The 17,235-nt window shown below is 39.9% G+C and overlaps 1 protein-coding gene across 1 annotated transcript; it reads left to right on the top strand.

Annotated features, from left to right (window-relative positions):
* The first annotated feature begins 1,840 nt into the window (after positions 1-1,840).
* IL36G (interleukin 36 gamma) lies at positions 1,841-9,600 on the top strand. The gene is made up of 5 exons (XM_008008416.3): positions 1,841-1,913; positions 2,463-2,536; positions 3,062-3,166; positions 3,853-3,992; positions 8,784-9,600. The coding sequence occupies exons 2-5, from the start codon at positions 2,482-2,484 to the stop codon at positions 8,988-8,990; spliced, it is 507 nt and encodes a 168-aa protein (XP_008006607.3). The 5' UTR covers positions 1,841-1,913; positions 2,463-2,481; the 3' UTR covers positions 8,991-9,600.
* Positions 9,601-17,235: the final 7,635 nt, after the last annotated feature.

Below are 17,235 nucleotides of genomic sequence, written 5' to 3'. Positions count from 1 at the left end.
ATTATTTGCACTTTTCCTGCTGCTTAGTAAGAATTATTTACAAACTATGGATATTAATTATTTGTTAGATGTGTTGCAGATATCTTATCTTGGGTAGTCTGTCTTTTAAAGTTCATTTCATGATGTATTTTGTCCAAATTTCTAAAATTTGGGTGACATTCAATTTATCATCTTTTTTTTTTTTTCATGGATTTTGCACTTTGTGTGATTTGGGGCAAAGAAGGCTAAGGGTTCTCTGTCATTTGGTTCTTTGTCTAGGAATTTTAAACTCTAGGCATTTAACCTAGACCCCTTCCTCAGGTCTGAGCATCAGTTAGGCAGAGAACCCGTCATCCCTGACTCATATCTGGAGATAAGTCCCGTAAAAGCCCTCCTTTGAGACCCTAGGTTCTTTTGTTCCCTTTTGTTTCCTTCCTGTAGTTGTTACTATCCGGGATACCACATCAATCCCTTAATCTTCTTTGCCCTTCCAACACATGTGTATCTAGTTCCTTTTATTCAATTCCCTTTGTTTGCAATTCCTAGCATGGATTCTGCTTTCAGAGGGATCCCAATTGGAAACTCAGGCTTAAGGGATTTGGGGTGTCAAATGATGGGGATTTTGGATGCTGTTTTGTGATGAACATCCCAAGAAAGGAAATATGTTGACTGATGTGTAATGGAGGGGATCTTTAACAGGGCAGAGGAGACTCAAGTGACGTGGCATTGGCTCAGGTTGACTTCAAACATAAGTGCACTTGACATTACCACGCTCCCTCCTGGGGTCACAGAAACACTGGAAGCCATAAGTGATAGAATTGGGGCTATGGCAGGAAAGGATCGTGTTCTTCCAAGGCCAAAAAGGAGATGAGGGTGAAAAGTAAGAGATATTGAGTCAGGAGACACTTTGCAGGGCTGGGAAGAGGGGCTCATGGATGAGCTTATCTGGAAGGTTCTGTCTCATTCTTTGTGCTTTTCTTCCTTACAGATGGGTAAACCTGAAGCTGTTAGTGCTTCAGGTCTGTCTCCTAAAACTCACTTCACTCTAGTAGTTAACTTGTACCTCAGTAAATGTTTAGGCTTGGCTACGGAAAATAGGATGGGGTATACAAACAAGATATAAAAATAATAATTACCACTGATCAGGAACCTAGAAATGTCCTGCATTAATAGGGCAGAGGGTGGGGGATAAGTTGGCATCTGGGGCTCAGATTTGGGAGAAATCACTGCCCACCTCTTTACTTCCTTAGGCAGTTCTGGAGTCCACTGCATTTTGAGGGTGCCTGAGACCAGGACTGCCTCAGTTAAAAGACCGGTCTACATAGTCCCTGAAAGAGTGTTAGGTAGGGGAGCTCTACTGCCTGGCTCTCCATTCAGGTGTGGCCTTAGGTGGGGTAGTTGAGAAATGCTGCAGGGACCTTGCCTGAGACGTGTGGCTAATTTGGCTCTTACAGGATGCCTTTAGCCTGACTGCAGAGGGCAAGGCTCCCGGTCCCAGGAGATGGAATCCCTGACATGAGAGTGCCTGGCATTTCCAGTTCTAGCTCCAGAATGACATGAAAGGAGAGCTGAACTCCAGGGAAGTCCCTTAGTTTCCTCTTTATGAGAAACCTAGGATCTGTCATCAACCTCATTTCCTTGTGGTTGATTTTGTGTGGGTTGGCTCAACACTTATTTCTCAGGGCGCCCGGATGGGTCATACTTGTGCTAATTCTGTGATTTCTTCCTCCAAGTCTCACAGGATCTTCTGGTAGGAGGAGCTGGCTTTCTTTCATGTCATACGTTTCTAATGTCCCACCCAGGAAGCTGGAGCCTCCCTCTCTGCTCATCCAGATAAATGATCCAGGCTCCGTTAGAGCCCATCACTGCCCTTGGAAGCTGCTGGAGCCACGTTTCGGTCCCCTGGACTGTAGATAAAGGCCCTTTCTTGCCAGGTATAGTCAATAGCTGGAAAGCCTCTTCTCCAGCTCTCTGGAGTCTTTCCTCTCGTCTGTGCTTTGGGGCTTAACGAAGGGAAGGGCCACATCAGGCTGGCTCTGTGCGCTTGTCCTGTGTGGGGCTGCTTGTCACTGGGGAGTTGCTGGGATCCTGGCAGATTGGCCCTGGCATGGGACCCTCCCCTGCTCCTAGGCAAAAACAATGCTGAAGAAGGGGTGGAGGCTTCAGAGAAGAGGAGGCATGGGCATCAGGTGTCTGTGGATTATTCTAAGTCAAATTTTATGCCTGACCTTCAAACTCCTAGGGGAGACACTATCATACTCTCTGGATCTCCAGGTGGAGGAAAATTCTACCTGCTCTCCCTTTGCTGATGCTTCCTTCAAGTTTTGTCCCAGATGTGGCTCAGAACTTCTGACCAGAGCTTCATGTCAGGCTAGGTCTCCCAGCTCCCTGTCTAGAATGAGGGCCTGAGGAGCTAGTGTCCTGGAAGGTCTTGGAAACATCTCCATAGGAGAGGTTCATCTCTCCTATGTCTGCCTTCACAGGTGCTGAGACAACCACACCATGAGAGGCACTCCAGGAAACCCTGCCGGCAGAGGAAGGGTCGTCTATCAGTCAAGTGAATCATGTGCTGTTGGGATGGGGCTCTGGAGGCTTAGACCCTCTGCACTCATGCTATCTCCTGTGGAAGCCCCAGCCTTCTCTCTCCTCTCTGTCCACTGCCCTTCCCACCTGGTGCTGCTCACCTACCACTGGACCCTGGGCTTCTGGAGGGTGGGAGCTATTGCTTAGTCGCTGCTGCAGCTCCAGTCCCCAGCATCGGGCCAAGCACAAAATAGGCACAAAAGAGGGTAGCTGGGCCTTGGCACACAGGTTCTGTGAGACTGCCCATTGCCCTCTGTCTTGATAGTTTGCCCTCTTAACCCAGTGACTTCCCTTGGTAGCCCTTGCCTTCCTCACCAGAGCTCACAACTTCACTAGAAAGAAAGGCTGGGCTGATGGGTGATGTGAGTGTTGCCAGTTTGGGGATGAAAACCCCACACCTTCCTTACATAATGACCTGGGTTAGATACTTTTCTCCTGGGTCTAGTAAAGCAGCCTTGATTATAATATTTCTTCATTTTTTTCTCTATCCCAAAATCAGTGCGTACACCTATTACTGGGACTATTAATGATTTGAATCAGCAAGTGTGGACCCTTCAGGGTCAGATCCTTGTGGCAGTTCCACGAAGTGACAGTGTGACCCCAGGTGAGTGGTCACCCTGTGTCTGCCCCACTGTTTGCACTGCTGTAACTGGGAAGCTGGCACCAGCCTTTTGTAAAAGTGTGACTTTACAATGGGGCCTACCTAGAGTGGGGAGAATTTCACACCTAATAGGGAAGAGAAGTCAGGGAGAACTTTGTGTTCCACTAAGATGAAGAAGCCAGAGATGGTGGAGGAGCCTCTTAGGGAATAGGAAAGCTGCTTTCAGTCATCTGAAGCCCTGTCTTATGGAAGAGGAGTAGCTTGTTCTCATGACTTCGAAGTGTCCTAAAATGACTAAATGGGTGAATACCACAGAAAGGCAGGTTTCAGCATCACATTGGGAAAAACTTGCAAAAAGGACCGAGCTCTCCAAGAATCAGAGGGGCTACTTGGTGTAGGAGCTCCCCATCTCCACGTGCTCAAGCAGAGGTGTGAGAATCTCAAGAGCATACTCTGCTGTCTGCTTAGCTCTCTGTGTTTGCTTATTTACTAGGGCACTGATTGGCACATGGTATGAATGAAAGAATGAAAGAAGAATGAATATGGAGGTTGGCCATTTGGTGGGTCTAGTTGGGATTACACTCTTCGGCTGTCTTCCAGATCCACTTGAGGATACTGCCTTGCTAAATCAAATAATCTTTTCTGACTTCAAAAGGAAACTGATACCGTCTCTCCTCTTATCTTTACAGTCACTGTCGCTGTTATCACATGCAAGTATCCAGAGGCTCTTGACCAAAGCAGAGGGGATCCCATTTATTTGGGAATCCGGAATCCAGATATGTGTTTGTGTTGCGAGAAGGTTGGAGGACAGCCCACGTTGCAGCTAAAAGTGAGTAACTAAGAAAATATTTAAAAAGCTTTTTTTTTAGAAGTGTTTGGTTGAATACCTAATTTTAGTATTAAAAAAGAAATAGTCTCATTTTCCTAAGCGTATTTATTCCCAGTCTCTTTTAAGTTATGTGCATGCAATACACTTCTCTTTATATCCTGGCTGTCAGTAGTTGAGGTCCTTGTCTTGCTTTTTTTTTCCCAAGCCAAACTGTATCTAGCTTTATTAAATATGCTTTCCATAAACAATCATAGTATTTCAGGCAGGATATGGGCAGACAGTCGTTAATAGTATACAGCAACCTTCAAACTCCCTTCTTCAATGGACTACCAAAAATCAGAAAGCCACTATAAAACTCAATGAAGTCTTCATCTGATGCTCTGAACAGGGAACGTTTAGAGTGAGGGTTGACATTTCACATTTAGCTTGTTGTTTAACAACTTTTCACAAGCCAACCCTGACTTTCAGGAAGTGAAATGAAAATGGTTGCCTTTATCTGAAGATCCACAATCTAGAAACAGAACCACTGCTCTTTTGACAGGTGCCATCTCAGCGGCATCACTGGAAAGTCCAGAGTGCCTGACACACTGGTAACCAATGATTGAGGGTCAGGTCCTAACAGATGTCTGGGCTTAAGGGAGTTAAATCTATGCTGAAAGATGGAAAGGGAAAAGAGGACATAAAAATGAATTTGTTTTCTATACCACAAGGCTTTTGTGCAAAGGTGGCCATGTGTGTCAAAGTCAGAGAATCCCTCCTCCTGGGAGCCAAGAGGAACTCTCTCAAAACTAGAAGGGAAAGGCGTCTTCCCCACATCGATCCAGCTTTGGAGACATTCTATTAGTGACATATGCCCCTTCCCCCCAAAACAACAATGAAGTGTTCTGTGTGCTAACAACATAGCTTAAAAAAAAGTAAAACAAAAAGCTGCATTTGTATAAAACTTGATAAAAAATAGTATTTCAAATTGTACAGTCACCAGAAGTACACAGTTATCCAAAATGCACACACTACGCTTGGCATCTGCAGCAGCTTCGGCTTTCTGTGCCTGCCCTGTTTTGGCGTCTCCATTTTCTGCAGGGTTATTCCCCTCCTTGCCAGCATCAGCTTTTCCCTTTTTCCCTTTGGGTACCTTCTCTCCCTTCTTTGCAGGGGCATTTTTAGGCTTGGGCTCTGGATTTGGAGGAGCAAGTTTAGCAGACAACTTTGCGGATCCTCTCTGTGGTTCATCCTTCACCTTGGCTTACCTCCTTTAGCGTCCACTTCAGCCTTTCTCTTGGGCATGGTGGCGGCGACCCTGAGGGGATGTAGGAACTGGGTGCGGGATTCAGCAGTGTGCGGGTTTTGGTCAGTCTGGGGGCCGTTCTCGCCTTTTCTTCACACTGCTCCATCTTTCTTAACCTTTGATATATTCTTGGCCATCATTTCTTCGAGTATATGCTCACCCTTATTTTCCTTTTGGAATTCCTATTCATCCATCATTGAAAGTTATGGATCTCACTTCAATATCTCATGATATCTCATCTAATTTTTTATACTTTCTATCCCTTCATTGCTTTTTAAAATTTTGGTATTGCATCTGGAAGAATTTCTTGCTTTGCTCTGCCAGCTCGTGGTTACATTTTCAGTGTTGTCCCTTCTGGAAATCATCCTTTTATAGCCTTTCCTGAAATTTCAATCTTTACTGTTTCATTCCCAAGCTCTCTGGTTTGTTCTTCTTTTATTTTTTTTTAATGACTGTTTGTCCTTGTTCCACAAACTTCAGTTTAATTCAATTTGATTCAACTCAAGCCAATTCAATTAAGCACATGAACAGGCACTTCCTGGCCTCCAGCACTGAGTAGATGCTTGAGATACAGCTGTGCACAGAATGCAAAGAACCCTGACCACATGGGGCTTGGATTCTAGTGAAAGGAGAGAAATGGCAAGCAATAAATGTAATAGTAGCTAAATTTGTGCTATGTTAGAGGTCTTTACCTCTCCTAGAAAAATAAAAATGGTTAAAGCAGGATAGGTAGACCAGCAGTACCAGGAACACAGGCAGTGTCAGGATGCAGTGGTGAATAGTGCAATAGGCATCATTGCCTAGGTGAGATGTTAGCAGGGAGTAGAAAGAGCTAGAGAAGTTAGTCAGCAGCTGTCTAGTAAGGGCACGTCCCAGGACCAGTGAGGACAGGTGTGCAGGCGTGAATCGAGGAATGAGTCCAGAGAGACAAAGGCAGACATGAAAGGCTTGTCCTTTTCAAGGACTCAGCCTTGCAATCTGAGTGAAATGGGAAATACCAGAATGTTTTGAACAGAGGAATGGTGTGAAGGGGCTTAGGTCTGAAAAGGATCTCTCTGGATGCTTGTTGATCTTAGACTGTGGCAGGAAAAGGTGAAAGTCCTTCAGGAGACTATGAGGTGATCTAGGTATGATTTGATGGGCCAGGACATAGCAGCAGAGGTGGGGAGAAGTGAGTCAGATTCTGGTAGTATTTTAAGTGGAGGAAACAGGACTGTGAGTGTGATCAATAAGGTCAGGACTGAGAGGGACATTTTCTACTTTGTCCTATCAGCTAAGTCACCCTTATGTTGTGCCTTTGTTCTCAGATGGGGACTAAGAATTGACCATTGCGTTTGGCAATGTGTAGGTCTTTGGGAACCTTGGCAGGAGCAGTGTTGGTGCTGTAGTGGGGGCAAAAGCCTGGATGTAGTAAGTTTAAAGAGAGAAATTACAAGAAAGAAATCAGAGACAGCAGATATAGACAGCAATTGCAAGAAGTTTTCTGCAAAGGGGAACTGGCGGCGGTGGTGGGTAACCAAGTAGTTATTTTGTTTAAGATGGTAGAAATGACAGCATATATGCTGATGAAAATGACTAAGAAGAGCAAGCAAAATTAATGGAGCACAAGAGAGCAGGGAGAACGGCTAGAGGGATGTCCTTAAGTTGCAAGTGCAGATGGGACCTTTCACCCAGTACTCCTAAAGCGGGGAGGTGCAGATGTGGGTGCCATATGCCGGGAGCCCATGTTATGGGGTGGTTTGTACAAGTCTTCTTCTAATTACTTCAGTTTTCTCAGTGGGTAGGAAGTTGAAGGTGATGATGGAGGAGGTATGGGAGTTTTAAAGGAGAAAGCATTCTTCCATTTATTAAACAGCAAATCTCTGTTGAGTAGAATGCTGGGGGCTTTCCTCTGTGTTAAGGAATACAGTGATGAACAAGTCTAACAATCATTCTGGGATTGATAAATAAATATGCTAAGTTTAGATAGCAGTTGGTGCTAGTGAAGAAAACAATGCAGGAATGTGATCGCAATGAGTGGGAAAACAATGCAGGAATGTGATCGCAATGAGTGGGAGTGGGGGATTCCAAACCGATTTTGGCTGGGATGGAATGTCCAGTGAAGCTCTCCCCAAGGAGGAGACCCGGGTGTTGGGGAGAAGCCGGCCATGGGAAGATGAGGGGCTGGTGTGAGGTGCCGGGAGAGTAAGTGCCAGGACCCTGGCTGGGAACAGCTTGGTGTCTTGGAAGGCAAAGAAGAAGGCAGGTGTTGTAGGGGCAGAATGAGCATGCAGGAGAGTGGTAAGAGGGCAGGACAGCAGGTAGGCAGGAGCTGGGTGGCGTAGACCCTGTGGGCTTTGCTGAGGAGTTTCCCTGTAATAACAATAGAAAATCATGCAAAAGGGTATCATAACCTTATTTATTCACTTCAGTTTAAAGTTCACTTACCTGCCTTGTGGAGAATGATTATTAGAGAATGGAGTAGGTTCAAGGAGAACATTTAAAAGGTCACCCTAATTGTCCAGGTGAGAGAATGATGGCTGGGATTGGGGTTGACGTTCTATGTGGAGTGCAGGAAGTGACTCGATTCAGGAAATAGTTTGGTATTTTGGAAATAGAGTCCACAGGCCTTGCTCCTGGGTTAGATGTTAGGGGGCGGGGCGGGGAGGGGGGAGCGGAAAAAAAAGACATGTCAAGAATGACTCCTAGGTTTCTGGTCACTCAAAGAATCAGATTAACTGGAAGCCGTTAATTGAGTAATGGCTCAATTTATGAGCTATTAATTGGGAGAATTACTATTCTCCCTATGGGAGAAGAACCTCCCACTCAGAGTGGAATGTAGCTGAATTACAGATCATTTCTGTGTCTCTCTTGAGATCTTGAACACATGCAATTTACTTAGAAATACTTATTTGGCCTGAATATACAATGCACGTACATACAAATATACGGACATATAGAATATAGTTCCATATACAATATAGAAGGCATTTTCTGATTGCTCTATTTACTTTCTTTGTTTGATACAAATCCTTTGATGTGTTAGACCCTCTTGTGTCTTTATCATTGATATTTATCTTTCTCATGTATTTGGCAACTAGTCAGAAATTCATACCCTAACCTGGCTGTCCTTTGTCATACCAGTGGTTCTTGCAGGGTAGTGGCTCTCACTGTTGTGGTATTGGTAAGGGAGGTAATTTCCAGTTTCTTCCTTTTCCTAAGGGTCCCCTCAGCCTCTTGTGTGAGAAGATTTCTCACTTGCTGTTCAAATGTGGCTGCTTGTTCATTAAACTCTCCCTTGTAAACTTCCTACACCATCTCCAGATTTGAGGGTGGGGGCCTGGAAGGTAAAATTTCATGTATGTTTACTCTGCTGCTCCTTCAAAATGTGTGTTTCTCTAGGCCTGCTCTAATAGATGGATAAGGTTTTCTGGAACATTGGAACATCTATTGAATTATTATGAATAACCTTGAATATCTCAAACAGCTTTTGTTTCTCCTCATGGGTACTTGTTCTCACATTTCAGGAGCAGAAGATCATGGATTTGTATGACCAACCCGAGCCTGTGAAACCCTTCCTTTTCTACCGTGTCAAGACGGGTAGGACCTCCACCCTTGAGTCTGTGGCCTTCCCAAACTGGTTCATTGCCTCTTCCACGAGAGACCAGCCCATCATCCTGACTTCAGAACTTGGGAAGTCATACAACACTGCCTTTGAATTAAATATAAAATAACTGAACTCAGCCTAGAGGTGACAAGCTCGTCTTTGTCTTAAAGTTTCTGGTTCCCAGTGTGTTTTCATCTACATTTTCTTAGTGTCATTTTCACACTGGTGCTGAGATGGGAGCAAGGCTGCTGTTATCATCTCATATTATAATGAAGAAGAAGCAATTACTTCATAGCAACTGAAGAATAGGATGTGGGCTCAGAAGCAGGAGAGCTGGGTGGTGTAAGGCTCTCCTCTCAAGCTGAGGCTGTGTAGGCCACAAGACAACTGCATGAGTGACTTTAAGACTCAAAGACCAAACACTGAGCTTTCTCCTAGGGGTGGGTAGGAAGATGCTTCAGAACTCCTGTGTCTTACCCACGATGGCATGACTAGCATGGAGCTGATCTCTGTTTCTGTTTTGCTTTATTACCTTTTGGGATGATATCATCCATAATCTTTATATGTTGCCAGTATACCTCATTGTGTGTAATAGAACCTTTTTAGCATTAAGACCTTGTAAACAAAAATAATTCTTGTGTTAAATCATTTTTGTCCTAATTGTAATGTGTGATCTCAAAGTTAAATAAATTTTGTATATTTATATAATAATAAAGCTAAAACTGATATAAAATAAAGAGTAAACTGAAATTAGCAAGAGTAGTTGAATAAAGCCATCGCAGTGGGTAAGCCTGGGACTGGGGCTTTGCTGGGGACAAAAGGGCCTTCGTTGCTGGATAGTGATGGGGTGGGGGTGAGAAATTCAGTATGTAACAGGGTTCCGCTGTTTGGCTCCTTTCTTTATGGTCGAATAGCCTTGGTTTTCCCTGCTTCCTCTAGTCTTTTCCTTTTAGAGCACCTCACCATTCACATACCTTTTTCAAAAACTTCAGTAAAGGTGTCTTTTTTTTTCTTCTTGCAAGAGAAAGTCTTGCTTTCCCAACAGCCACCTTTAGAAGATATATTCTGACAAAATTAAATAACTGACTGATATAGTTTGTATATTTGTCCTCGTCCAAATCTCACCTTGAAATGTAATCCCCAGGGTTGGAGGTGGAGCCTGGTGGGAGGTGTTTGGGTCACGGGAGTGGATCACTTGTGGCCTGATGCTTTCCTCACCATAGTTAGTGGGTTCTCACAAGATCTGGTTGTTTAAAAGTGTGTGACACCTCCACCCTCACTCTCTGTGTTGCTCCCGCTTTTGCCATGTGACGTACCTGCTCCCCCTTCACCCTCTGCCGTGATTGGAAGCTTCCTGAGGCTTCCCTAGAAGCCAAGCAGATACCAATTTCAAGCTTCGTGTAAAGCCCGCAGAACAGAACTGTGAGCTAATTAAAACTCTTTTCTTAATAAATTACCCAGTCTTGGGTATTTCTTTATAGCAATATAAGAACAACCTAACACACTGACTGTGGGTATACTTACAGAAATATATACCTCAGATCTGATTCTGTATATAATAGATTTCTTTGTTTTTACTCTAACACTGAAAATGCAGAACATTCTGTTTGCTTGAGTACATTCTTCAAAAGCGCATAGCAACTTATTTTTTTTTCTACTTTTGGACAGTCAGACTGCATCCACTACTAACAATTACAGTAAGCAATCGGCAAGCATGGATTTAATGTAATATCTCTTTATTCTTTAACTTTTTCTTTTTTGGGGGTTAATTATTTTTAATTAAAAATTTAAAAATAATTTTTAAAGCTCAATTTTTATGTATCTTTTTAAATGTAAATTTTAAACATACACAGATAACAGTGTATGTTTTTATTGGGTACCACATGATGTTTTGAAGTACATATACATTTGTGGAATGGTTAAATCTAGCTAATTAACAAATGTATTACCTCACATGGTTATCCTTTTTTGTGGTGAGAGCACATAACATCCACTCTCTACATTTTTTGAGAGAATATATCATCATTTACTATCGCCTCCTTGCTGTACAATAGGTCTCTTGAAATGTATTTCTCCTACATAATTGTAATTATGTAGCCTTTGGCTAATATCCCCCCGTCCCTCCTCCTGCCTAACTATACCAGCCTCTGGTAACTACCATCCTACTCTCTACCTCTATGAGATCAACTTTTTTTTTTAAATTTCACATATGAGTGAGATCATGTGGTATTTGTCTTTCTGTGCCTAGCTTGTTTCATTTAGCATAATGTTCTCCAGGTTCATCCATGTCGTCACAAATGGTGGGATTTCAATCCCTTTTTGTGGCTAAATAGTATTCCATTATGTGTATGTACCACATTTTCTCTATCTTTAATCTACTCATCTGTTGATGGACACTTAGGTGAACTCAATATCTTGGCTATTGTGAATGGTCCGACAAAAAACGTGGGAGTGCAGATATCTCTTCGACATAAGGATTTGAATTCCTTTGCATAGTGTGATTGCTGGATCATATAGTAGTTCTATTTTTAATTTTCTGAGCTTCTATAATGTTTTTCAGAGTGGCTGCACTAATTTAAAATGCTCCCCAAGGGTATATAAGAGCTCCCTTTTCTCCACATCCTTGACAGCACTTATCTTTAGTCTTTTTGATAATGGCCATTCTAACTAGGGGGAAGTGATACGCCACTGAGATTTTGATTTGCATTTCTTTGATTACGAATATTGAGCATTTTTCATATACATATTGGTCATTTGTGTGTCTTTTTCTGTGAAATGTCTATTCAGGTATTTTGGCTATTTTTCAAACAGGTTATTTATTTATTATTATTATTCTTACAACTGAGTTGTTTAAGTTCTCTATGTATTTTTGATATTTACCCCTTGCCAGATGTATAGTTTGCAAATATTTTCTCCCATTCTGTAAGTTATCTCTTCACTCTGTTGATTGTTTCCTTTTCTGTACAGAAGCTCTCTCGTTTGATATAATCACATTTGTTTATTTCTGATTTTGTTTTTTGCCTGTGATTTTGAGGTCTTATCCAAAAAATCCTTGCCCAGACAATGTTTCTTCTATGTTTTCTTCTAGTAGTTTCATAGTTTCAAGTCTTACGTTTAAGTATTTAATCCATTTTAAGTTAATTTTTGTATTTGGTGAGAGATAAGAGTCTAATTTCATTCTTTCTGCATGTGGATATCCAATTTTTTCAACATCATTTATTTATTACTTTTTGATAATAATAATGACAATTATAGCATTTACTATAATGACTCTTAATACTCTAAGGTGCGTGTGTGTGTGTGTGTGCGTGTGTGTGTGTGTGTCTTAATATTTTACAAATTGTCACAAAGGCACTCTAACCCCATAGTGGGTGTAGTATTTTTTAATGTAAAGCAATTATTAGAGTCTTGATAAAAATCATTTAAAATTCTGTCACAAAGCAAATTAATTTTCTATTTCACGAATTAAAAATTACAAGAGACTTACAAAAAACTTTATTTGTTTTAAATCATGTTTCCCTTCTTTTTTGGGGACAAAACAATATCTACTTTGATTAGGTAAATCTTCCTCAGACTTTGATGTTATGTTATAGCATATGTCATAATCTTGCCCACTACGTTTAGAGATCCTTTCCTTAATAAAGTATGTAATAATGCCAACACCTTTATTAACTCTGTTTAGCAGCATTACTTATGATGATGCTAAAGTCTTTCATATTTCATTTTTTCTCAATGTCATTTCATCAAACCATTAAGATTTATGGTTAAAATATAACAAATATATAATAGAGGCATATATTTACTTAACACAAAGCTTGTTGTTAATATCATGTTCACAATGGTGGGAGCCATGACTAATTCATCAGTGTCCCCAGTGCCTTGGCAGTAAGTCTTCACCATTAAATCTCATGTTGTAGAATTACTTGATCACTTGCTTTAAAAAGTGTCATTTGCTTAATAATTTGCTTAGGGTAGTGTTTGCTATTAGTGTATAAAAATGCTACTGCTTTTTGAGCAAAGACTTGGGACCAACCCAAATGCCCATAATGATAGACTGGATAAAGAAAATGTGGCACATATACACCATGGAATACTATGCAGCCATAAAGAGAATGAGTTCATGTCCTTTGCAGGGACATAGATGAAGCTGGAAACCATAATTCTCACAAACTACCACAGGAACAGAGAAGCAAACACTGCATGTTCTCACTCATAAGTGGGAGTTGAACAATGAGAACACATGGAAATGGGGAGGGGAATATCACACACTGGGGCCTGTCAGGGGATGGAGGGTAAAGGGAGGGAGAGCACTAGGACAAATACCTAATGTGGGGCTTAAAACTAGATGATGGGTTGATAGGTGTGGCAAACCATCATGGCACATGTGTGTAGCAAACTTGCACGTTCTGCATGCGTATCCCAGAACTTAAAGTTGAAAAAAAAATGCTACTGTTTTTTGAATGTTCATTTTGTAACCTTTAACTTTATTGAGTTAGTTTATTAGATCTAACAGCTTTTTGTTCATGTTTAAGATTTTTAATATATAAGAGCGTGTCAAAAGCAAACATGGACAATTTAACTTTCTCCTTTCCAATTTGGATGCCCTTTATTTCTTTCTTTTGCCTGACTTGCTCTGGCTAGGCCTTCCAGTACTATGTTGAATAGAAGTGGTGAAAGTGGGCATTCTTTTTTTCTTCCAAATCTTAGAATAAAAGCTTCAAACTTTTCCCCATTCAGTATGATGTTAGCTGTGGGTTTGTTGTATATGGCCTTTATTACGTTCAGATACATTCCTTCTATACCTAATCCATTGAGAGTTCTTATCATGAAGAGACGTTGAATTTTGTCAAATGTTTTTTCCTGCATCTTTTGAAATGATTATATGTTTTTCATTCATTTTGTTAACATGGTATATTAGATTTACTGATTTGTGTGTACTGAACCATCCTTGCATACCTGGGATGATTGGCTATTGTGAATAACCTTTTTAATGTGCTGTTGAGTTTGGTTTGCTAGTAGTTTGTTAAGGAATTTTGCATCTATGTTCATTAGGGATATTGGTCTGTAGTTTTCTTTTTTGGTTGTGTTCATGTCTGGTTTTGGCATTGGGATGATGCTGGCCTTATGGAATAAGTTTGGAAGAATTCCATTCTTTTCAACTTTGTGAAATAGTTTGAAAAGGCTTGGTGTTAGTTCTTCACTAAATGTTTGGTAGAATTAAGGAATGAAGCCATCAGGCCCTGAGGTTTTCTTTGATGGGAGACTTTTAAACTACTGATTCAATCCCCTTTCCTATTCGTCTGTTCAGGCTTCTTATTTCTTCATATTTCAATAGTGGTAGGTTTTACATGTCCAAGAATTTATCTATTTCTTCAAGGTTTTCCAATTTGTTGGCATATAATTGTTCATAATAGTCTCTATGATTCTTTGTATTTCAGAGGTATCAGCTGTAACATCTCCCTTTTCATCTCTGACTTTATTTATTTGAATATTCTCTTTTTTTCCTTAGTCTAGCTTACAGTTTGTTTATTTTATTTATCTTTTTTAAAAATCAGCTCTTCATTTTGTTGATCTTTTTTTAGTCTCTATTTTGTTGATTTATGCTCTGATTTTCATTATTTTTTTCTTCTACTAATTTTAGGTTTAGTTTGTTCTTGTTTTTCTAGTTCCTTGAGATGCAACATTATGTTGTTTATTTGAGATCTTTCTTTTTAAATGTAGGTGTTTATCACTATAAACATTCCTCTTAGGACTGCTAATGCTGTATTCCATAAGTTTTGGTATATTGTGTTTCCATTTTCATTTTTCTCAAGACATTTTAAATTTTTCCTTTAAATTTCGTTATTGGCCCATTGGTTGTTCAGTAACATGTTGTTTAATTTCCATGTATTTGCATATTTTACCAGGTTTCTTCTGTTAATTCTTTCTAGTTTTATACCATTGTGGTCAGAGAAGATGCGTGATATGATTTCAATCTTTTAAAATGTGTTAATACTTATTTTGTGGCCTAACATACATCCTATTCTGAAGAATGTTCCGTGTGCAATTGAAAAGAATGTATATTCTGTAGCAGTTAAATGCAATCGTTTTTGTAAACTTTTGTTACATCTATTTTGTCTAGAGTGCCATTTAAATCTGATATTTGTTAATTTTCTGACTGTATGATCTTTCCATTGCTGAAAGTGAGATGTTGAAACCCCTAACAATTATTGTATTGCAATCTATCCCTTTCTGTAGATCTATTAATATTTTCTTTGCTGAATTCACCCCTTTGTCATTATATAATGACCTCCTTTGTCTCATTTTTACTTAAATAAAAAATTAAGTTTTTAATTTAAAATCTATTTTATCCAATATAGCTATAGCTACTTCTGCTGTCTTTTGGTTTCCATTTACATAGAACATCTTTTCCATCCCTTCACTTTCATTGAACATGTATCCTTATAGATGAAGTGGGTCTCTTGTTGGCTGTGTAAGTTGGGCCTTGTTTTTTGTTTTTTATTTTTTTAAATTCAGCTACTCTATGACTTTTCATTGGATAATTTAGTTCATTTATATTCAAAGTAATTACTGATGGTAAGAACTTACTCCTGCCATTTTGTTACATGTTTTCTAGTTATTTTGTGGATCCTTTATTCCTTTCTTTCTCTCTTCCTGTCTTCCTCTGTGGCTAATTTTCTTTAGTCGTATGTTTTGATTCCTGATTTTTATTTTTGGCGTGTAGGTTTTTGCTTTGTGGTTACCATGAGGCTTACAAAGACTTCTTATGGTTGCAACAGATTATTTTAAACTGATGACAACTTAAATTTGATTGCAAAAATTTCTACTTTTTAATTTCACTCCTCTCTCAATATTTTGAATTTTTGATATCACAGCTTATATTTTTTTATATTGCATATTCTTTAAGAATTTGTTGTAGTTATTATTTATAATAGTTTTGTCTTTTAACCTTTATACTAAAGATATAAGTGATTTACATACCACCATTATGTTAATAGAGTATTCAGAGTTTGACTATGTACCTACTTTTACCAATGAGTTATATTCTTTCAGATGTTTTCGTGTTACTCATTTGCATCTTTTTTTTCATCTTGCAGAACTCCCTTTAGCATTTCTTGTAAGACAGGTTTGGTGGTGATGAATTCCCTTAGCTTTTGTATGTCTGAAAAATCTTTATCTCTCCATCATATTTGAAAGACAGCTTTGCTGACTAGAATATTCTTGGTTGGCAGGATTTTTTTCCTTCAGCATTTTAAATATATCATTCTATTTTCTCTTGGCCTATGAGGTTTCTGTTGAGAAGTTTGCTATTGGGCATATAGAGACTCTATTATACTTTATTTCCTTCTTTTCCCTTGCTACTTTCAGGATAGTCTTTTTGTCTTTGACAGTTTGATGATTATATGTTGTGGGATAGTCTTATTTGGGTTGAATTTGATTAGAGATCTTTGATCTTCCTGTACTTGGATAGTTATATCTTTCTCCAGGTTTGGGAAGTTTTCCATTGTTATTCTTTTCCTTTCTCTTTCTTTACTCCCTCTTGAGTACCAGTAACCCATAAATTTGCTCTTTTGATGTTACTCCCTAAATTTTATAAGCTTTCTTCATTTATTTTTATCCCTTTTTCTCCACTGACTGTATATTTTGAATTACCCTGTCTTTGAATTCACAGATTCTTTTCCTCTTCCTGTTTAGTTCTGCTGTAGATGGTCTCTATCGTATTTTTAATTTTTAAAATTTTTTTCTTAGCTCCAGAATTTCTATTTGACTTTTTGAAAGTTATTTCATTATCTCTGTTAAATTTCTCTGACAAAATTTTCAACTGTTTTTCAGTATGTTCTTGAAGTTTGTTGAGCTTCCTTAAAACAGATATCTTGAATTCTTTGTCAGGCAGTTCTTCCGTCTCCATTTCTTTAGGGTCAGTCACTGGTACCTTATTTTGCCCACTTGGTGAAGTGATCATTCCCTGATTTATCTTGATTCTTGTAGTCATTTGTAGATGACTGTGCATTGATGTAGGTACCTTATCTAGTCTTTGCAATCTGGCTTTGTTTGAGAACTTTCTTTAGCAGTAAGCCTGTCCAGAGATTCAGAGAAGTTGGACTGGGGAGGTCCGTAAGCCTGCGACCATTTCAGCAATTACAGCACTAGTTGCTGCTCTAAGTCCAGGACTATGATGGCCAGAATCCTTTGGCAGCAGAGGCTGAGGCAGCACTGGGTCACATCCAAAGCTTAAAGTCTCTGAGACCAGCACAGCATTACAGAGGGCATGCTCAAGACCATGGCCACTATGGCCTGCCCACTGCTGGCAGTGACTTGTGCCAAACTCAAGTCCATCTCACTGGTGCCACAGGTTCCTGTCTGGTGCTAGG

This window comes from Chlorocebus sabaeus, chromosome 14 (assembly GCF_047675955.1).
Source record: "Chlorocebus sabaeus isolate Y175 chromosome 14, mChlSab1.0.hap1, whole genome shotgun sequence".
In the NCBI taxonomy this organism is placed as follows: Eukaryota; Metazoa; Chordata; class Mammalia; order Primates; family Cercopithecidae; genus Chlorocebus; species Chlorocebus sabaeus.
The sequence above is the reverse complement of the archived record's forward strand: the minus strand, read 5'-3'. Positions and strand labels throughout refer to the sequence as shown.

Bases quoted from the DNA above. Each gene is read 5' to 3' on its own strand.
- IL36G (XM_008008416.3), top strand. From the start codon at position 2,482: ATGAGAGGCACTCCAGGAAACCCTGCCGGCAGAGGAAGGGTCGTCTAT. The intron at 2,537-3,061 runs GTGAATCATGTG...TCCCAAAATCAG, and splicing joins AAGGGTCGTCTATCAGTCAA to TGCGTACACCTATTACTGGG. The intron at 3,993-8,783 runs GTGAGTAACTAA...CTCACATTTCAG, and splicing joins AGCCCACGTTGCAGCTAAAA to GAGCAGAAGATCATGGATTT.